Genomic DNA, 6,615 nt, shown 5'->3' with positions numbered 1-6,615 from the left:
AAGGGAATTTCATTACTCCGTCTCTTCTTCCGAATAAGAGAACAACTACGTAGGTAGAGTAGCTAATTAAACACATGGGTAAATTATTAACAACACATCTTTAATAAACTAAAAACACACCGTCAACATACTTAAACTACATAAAACTCTCTTGCCTCCCCTATATAAAGTTTAGCTCTCCATACAAACTGAATTAAAAAGAGGAACTCACCCTCAATCATGAAAATTGATATAATAAGAAAAGAGAGTAAGGAATTAGATTGTTATCAAGTTTTGTTGTTGTTCTTCCAGGGAAGTTCTCTTCCTTTCAGCTCCCTAATCAATCCTTTTTTATTTTCTTTTCCTTCTACTGTCACACCGGTTGAATTAGTGTTCTTCTTCTTTTCTGATTTCCCAGCAGCAGAGTCGCTACATTCTATTTTTTTTTTCCAAATGTGGCTCTCTTCTCTTATGAATCCTTTTTCCTTTTATATTGGGCAGTACTTCTCTTTTAGGGTTGAAAAGGAATAAATTATTTACTTACGATTTTCCTAATTGGGTAGTCAATGACATACTTGGATTGTTGATGTGAATTAAAATTTTCATGTCATCCTCGAAAATTTGTTTTCCAAATTGCTTCACGCATTAGAGTCAACAATTTGTTCTAGATTTGCCATTAGTGTTGTTCCCAGATTTGTTACAACATCATGGTTCAACATAAATGTTATGAAATTTTGTCAAATAACTCAATTAAATGTACAATTAAGCTCGATTCATGCAAATTGATATTCATTTCATGTTGAACCACAATAAACTACTTCATGCTTACTAATTAGACCAAGTGGAGTAAATAATAAGAAAATGGTTTGTATGATTGCATGATTAACTTTAAAAAAGACTTGATGTAACTCTACTTTTAGAGAGTTATCATCTACTAAGACATTATGTTCATATCATAATGAATAATATAAGAACCTTGTGTACTAAAATTAGTTGATAGAAAGTGAAATTGTATTGTACCTCTATGCATCAATACAATTTTGTAAAATTGTGATGTAAGAGTAGAAAACAAGACTATATTGAATATAATTACATATAAAGAGAAAAAAAAAACATACACCATTATTGGACTCTTGTTAGGATATGTTATCCATAACTCCTAAAATAATCAATAACCGAGCATTCCTAGTAAGGTTGAATTACCACTCTAGCAAACATATGAATACACTAGAATTCTTAATAATATATTATAAGATTTTTCCAAGTTAGAGTCAACTCGAAAATTTTGTCTCATGAACCTGAGACTCGAACTGAATCTATTGGGGTTCAGAAAATTAATCCAACCCAACATGCCAATCCAACCCAACCCAATCTCTATAATTCAAGTTGGGTCAGTTTAGGTTGTCGGGTTGAATGTACACTCCTAACTTACCAAATAAAATTTAGTCACTCCCATATAAGTTTTAAAGTAGACTCCTATCTTTTCAATAGCATAAGAGGAACATAGTTTATGGTTGGATCATAACCAGCTTCTTCACTAGAGAATCAATGATACTTAAATTATTAGATGTAGTTATAAGGGTAAAATAGACTTTTGATCTAATTGTAACTACAAGCAACGGGTGAAGTGACCTATAGTTAATTAAATAGTTTAGTTAATCCATTTTGCATTATTATAATAGCTAGGTTGATCGTATTAATTAAAAGAAAATTTTGAAAGGTTTAAATAAATATTTTATAGAGTTGATATTATTAAATATAAAAAAAAAAATTGAAATTTCAAATTAATGTTTACTTGTATAAAATTTGAATGAGTATATTTTATGATATTTAAATAATAGATATTTGAATGTATTAAATATTATTTTATATTAAAAAATGGCATTTAAGGGAAAAAAAAAAAAAAAAAAAAACGTAATCCAAAAGTATAGGCTGAACATGCCGAACCCACGACCCAAATTGTGAAAACGGGGCGTTTTGGGCCCAATATTGCGTGGAAGAGGGGAAGAGAAATTGTAGAGAATAGGCGTTGGATAAGAAAGTGCGCAGGAAGTATATATTGGCTCCGACCTCCTCCCTGCGCAATTTAGGGCTCTGCTACTTTCACTTTCACATCTTCATGGCGCCATCTACACCTTTAAAACGCGGTAAAAACATCCTCTCTCGCTCTCTCTCTCTCTCTCTCTCTCTCTCTCTCTCTCTATATATATATATATATATATATATATCATTCTCTGTATCTCAGTTTGTTCCTACTCCAGATTGATAAACATGAAATTGAAGGAACCTATGTGCCCGTTTGATTATTTAGATAAGCCCCAATTGCTAATTGTTCTTGTTCTTGTTCTTGTTATCAAACGTAGACGTGTAGGCCTTCTTCTTATGTGTTATGCTTGGAACTTTGTGCCAATTTGGGATTATGATCTGTGCAGTCGAAGGTTTTAGTTCATTTGGTCAATTCTGATCCAACTTCAATATGATGTGATAACAATGTTGTAAGGAAAATAAATGTCGTTTTGAAAATCATTACCAAGTATGTGCACTATGTTTCAGCTTTCAGCTTTGTTTGATTACATTCTTGTTTCTTGTTTTCAATTTTTAGAAACATAAGCATTTAGCAGTAACGGTTTTATTTCTCATTCCTCATTTCTAAGAAACGTTTTTAAAATGTGTAGTTTCAGAACAACGAAATCAAGTTTTTAATGTTTGTTCCGGCATTTTTTAATCATTTTTTAAAAGAAAAGGAACAAGATGTGAATTGGAATGTTTGTACTTGTAAGCTGTAAATTTTGATCTGTAATGGTTTTATTGCTTCCTGAAAATGAAAGGGTAACAATTGCTTCGGATTCTTAAGGAGTGCTGAATCTTTTGAACTTGCCCCATTCTCAATCTCATTTGTTGATTTCTAAATGCAAAGCCAGGGCTTAAGTTGAACTTGAGGAGTTAAATGAGATATGATGTCTGAAGAGACTGGACCATTGTTGGTGGTATATGATGATCCTTCTGACCAACAGTCTCCGTCTTTAGAAGAAACTGGCAGCACGGATGAGTCACCTGATGAAACCAGGATGTCCCTGGATTTAAGTAATGATGCAACTCCATATATAGGGCAAAGGTTTCCTACTCATGACTCTGCTTATGAGTTTTATAGTGAATTTGCAAAGAGATGTGGCTTCTCGATCCGAAGACATCGAACAGAGGGAAAAGATGGGATTGGGAAAGGCCTTATGAGGCGCTATTTTGTTTGTCATCGTGCTGGGAACACTCCTATGAAAACACCTAACGAAAATAAGCCTCAAAGAAATAGAAAATCCTCTCGTTGTGGATGTCAAGCATATATGAGGATAAGCAAGACAATGGAACTAGGACCAGCAGAGTGGCGTGTAACTGGTTTTGCAAACCACCATAATCATGAACTATTAGAACCAAACCAAGTTCGTTTTCTTCCAGCATATCGAACTATTTCTGAGATGGACAAGGCTCGAATTGTTATGTATGCCAAATCAGGAATTTCTGCACAGCAAATGATGAGGCTCATGGAGCTCGAGAAAGGTTTGGAGCCAGGATATTTGCCTTTCACTGAGAAGGATGTAAGAAATCTACTTCAATCATTTAGAAAATTAGAACATGAAGAAGAGAGCATTGACTTATTGCGGATGTGCCAAAACATTAAGGAGAAAGATCCAAACTTCATATTTGAGTTTATGATTGACTCAAACAACAGGTTAGAGAACATTGCCTGGTCATATGCATCATCCATTCAGGCGTATGAGATATTTGGTGATGCAGTGGTCTTCGATACCACACATCGATCGACTGCATTTGACATGCCACTTGGGTTATGGGTTGGAATTAATAACTATGGCACGCCTTGTCTCTTAAGTTGTGTACTTCTTCGGGAGGAGAATTTGAGATCATTTACATGGGCTTTGAAGGTACTACAGTTTAAATATTATTTCTTTGTCATTCAGTGTATCACATTGAGCATGTAACCTTTGGTAATAATAATATTACCGATCCTTGTGTTCAACTCTAGAAAATAAAACAAGCATTCTTAGTAACCATGCCATTGCAATTTTTAATTTCGAAATTTCCCTTCATTCATTATGGCTCAGGGATGGACATGATATCTATTTAAATAGTTCATCACTTTCAGCTTACTTATTTGTTTGTTTCTCGTGTGCTATGGAAGGCATTTATGGGGTTCATGAACGGGAAGGCTCCGCAGACAATATTAACCGACCAGAATCTGTGTCTCAAAGATGCAATAGCCATGGAACTTCCAACTACTAAGCATGCACTTTGTATTTGGATGATTGTGGCGAAGTTTCCATCATGGTTTAATGTTGTTCTTGGAGAACGTTACAATGAATGGAAAAGGGAATTCTATCGACTATATAATCTGGAGTCAATTGAGGATTTTGAAATAGGGTGGAGGGATATGGTGTATTCCTTTGGTCTGCATACTAATAGTCCCATAGCCAACTTGTACAGTACGCGTTTTCTTTGGGCATTACCGTTCTTGAGAAGCCATTTCTTTGCTGGAATGGGAACTATTGACCAATCAAAAACAATTAATGCTTTTATTCAGCGATTTTTGAGTGCACAAACTCAACCTAGGCAGTTTATTGAACAGGTATGCTGATTTATCTTACTGTTTCCGTTTATCCAGTGCAGTTTTTGAATCCATAACTGCTTGTTTGCTACTTCATCAAGTCTCTTTCATCTCCTCTCTGTGATTAAAATATAGGGTCAATTTAGCCTATATGGATTGATGTCAGCACAATGCAGGAATTATTGTTGATGTTGGTTTTTAGTGCTATTGAATCTCCTTGTCATATCACAGAATTTGATGATTACTTTCATATATTATGAACAGATATTGAATCTATCCTTGGGTGTGCTAGATATAACGAGCCTCGAAATACTATTTTGGTGTGTGATTCTTTCAAACACGTGAGAATCATAGGAGAAATTTCAAGTAGAAATTTCGTCTTCTTACATAACTATTTTTCTTTGTTGCTTATTAATTAAATGCATTCCTATCATTTTGAGATCATGTTCGTAATGGATTCCTAATTGATGGAAAAGTGATGTGTTACTATATGTATAATATGATTGATCTTCTGCTTGGAGTATAAATCAGTCTAGAGTAGGTGGTATTACACATACATTCATTAGAAAAATAACAGAACAAAAGAAATACAAAGGGTGAGGGTCACACAAAAACAAGGGTAGAAGCAAGCACATGGGCACGATAGCCAAAACAAGTGAAACTCCTCCTGTTTTTGATTGCTTGGCGTCGTGGAATTCATGTATATTTCACATGCCCTTGATTTGGATGGTTTTTCATTTGTGTTTGGCTCGTGCTGCTGATAGTTTTCGACAAAATCATGCATATTCAGGTAGCTGATGCTGTGGATTTCAAAGATCAACAAACAATGCAACAAAATCTTCAAAATATCAGCCTCAAAACAGGGGCCCCAATGGAATCCCACGCTGCCACAATCCTCACTCCTTTTGCCTTCTCAAAGCTTCAAGAACAACTCGTATTGGCAGCCCATTACGCATCGTTTCAAATGGATGATGGCTTTCTCGTGAGGCATCATACGAAAGCTGATGGAGGTCAAAAGGTGTATTGGGTTCCTCCTGAAGGTATCATAAGTTGCAGCTGCCGTCAGTTTGAGTTCTCAGGAATACTCTGCCGCCATGCTCTTCGAGTCCTATCGACTGTAAACTGTTTCCAGATACCCGAAAGCTATCTTCCCGTACGATGGAGAAGGATAAGCATGCCATCGGCAAAGCTCCTTCAAAGTACTACAAATGATCATGGTGAAAGGACTCAGTTGTTGCAGAGCATGGTGACAACTCTTGTTACTGAATCTGCAAAGTCCCGGGAGAGGCTTGATTTTGCAACCAAGCAGGTATCTGTCCTCCTATCCCGCGTGCGGGAACATTCCACATCGTTACACGATTTGAGAGATGTTTCTAGCACACACAGGAACTTGTAACATTATGTTGTAAACTAAAAGCAGGAAGGAGAGTTGAAGGAAACATTGTATTCTGCATAGAGTGAGGGGGAGGGATGAATTTAAAGGGACATGAGCTTAGTTTCATGTGCCATTTCTGTTCTAATTCTGTAATGTAAAGCATTTAATGTAAGAAGCTTACTCTCCTCTACGCATTTCCTTCTGCTGTTCTAATTCGTTTGTGTCTCCTCTACGCATTTCCTCTACGCATTTTTAGCCAAGTATCCACTCCATGGACCCTACTCACAATGGTTGGTGGCACAAGCTACATATCCACTCCATGGACCCTACTCACAATGGTTGGTGGCACAAGCTACATATCCACTCCATGGACCCTACTCACAATGGTTGGTGGCACAAGCTACATTATAAAGACCACCTCTAATATCAAATCTAGCAAGGTGGGATTGCTCTATAGCTAAAAATAGGCTCTTAATCTCACTTCACCAAACAATTTTTGAGTTTCACACTAATTAGAGGTGTGTGTATATGCTATTTAAAGTTTTTTTAATTTTTGAAAAGTGAGTCTATAAAAAAGTATTTTTATTTTGCACCTATGTTTTCAAAAACCAATTGAAAATTAAAAAAAAAAAAAAAAAAAAAAAAA

General features: G+C 35.6%; 1 protein-coding gene across 3 annotated transcripts; it reads left to right on the top strand.

Moving 5' to 3' along the window:
• The first annotated feature begins 1,996 nt into the window (after positions 1-1,996).
• LOC111436462 (protein FAR1-RELATED SEQUENCE 11-like) lies at positions 1,997-6,182 on the top strand. 3 transcript variants are annotated; one of them, XM_023074254.1, is made up of 5 exons: positions 1,997-2,126; positions 2,901-3,914; positions 4,172-4,615; positions 5,385-5,970; positions 6,015-6,182. In XM_023074254.1, the coding sequence occupies exons 2-5, from the start codon at positions 2,934-2,936 to the stop codon at positions 6,053-6,055; spliced, it is 2,052 nt and encodes a 683-aa protein (XP_022930022.1). In that variant the 5' UTR covers positions 1,997-2,126; positions 2,901-2,933; the 3' UTR covers positions 6,056-6,182. The 3 variants fall into 3 exon arrangements, with proteins under 3 accessions (XP_022930022.1, XP_022930024.1, XP_022930023.1); XM_023074256.1 differs by having other exon boundaries at positions 2,024-2,126; positions 2,897-3,914; XM_023074255.1 differs by lacking the exon at positions 1,997-2,126 and having other exon boundaries at positions 2,238-3,914.
• Positions 6,183-6,615: the final 433 nt, after the last annotated feature.

The sequence above is a fragment of the Cucurbita moschata genome, unplaced genomic scaffold, assembly GCF_002738365.1.
Source record: "Cucurbita moschata cultivar Rifu unplaced genomic scaffold, Cmos_1.0 Cmo_Scf00054, whole genome shotgun sequence".
NCBI lineage: Eukaryota > Viridiplantae > Streptophyta > Magnoliopsida > Cucurbitales > Cucurbitaceae > Cucurbita > Cucurbita moschata.
This window is presented reverse-complemented; position numbering and strand designations above follow the sequence as displayed.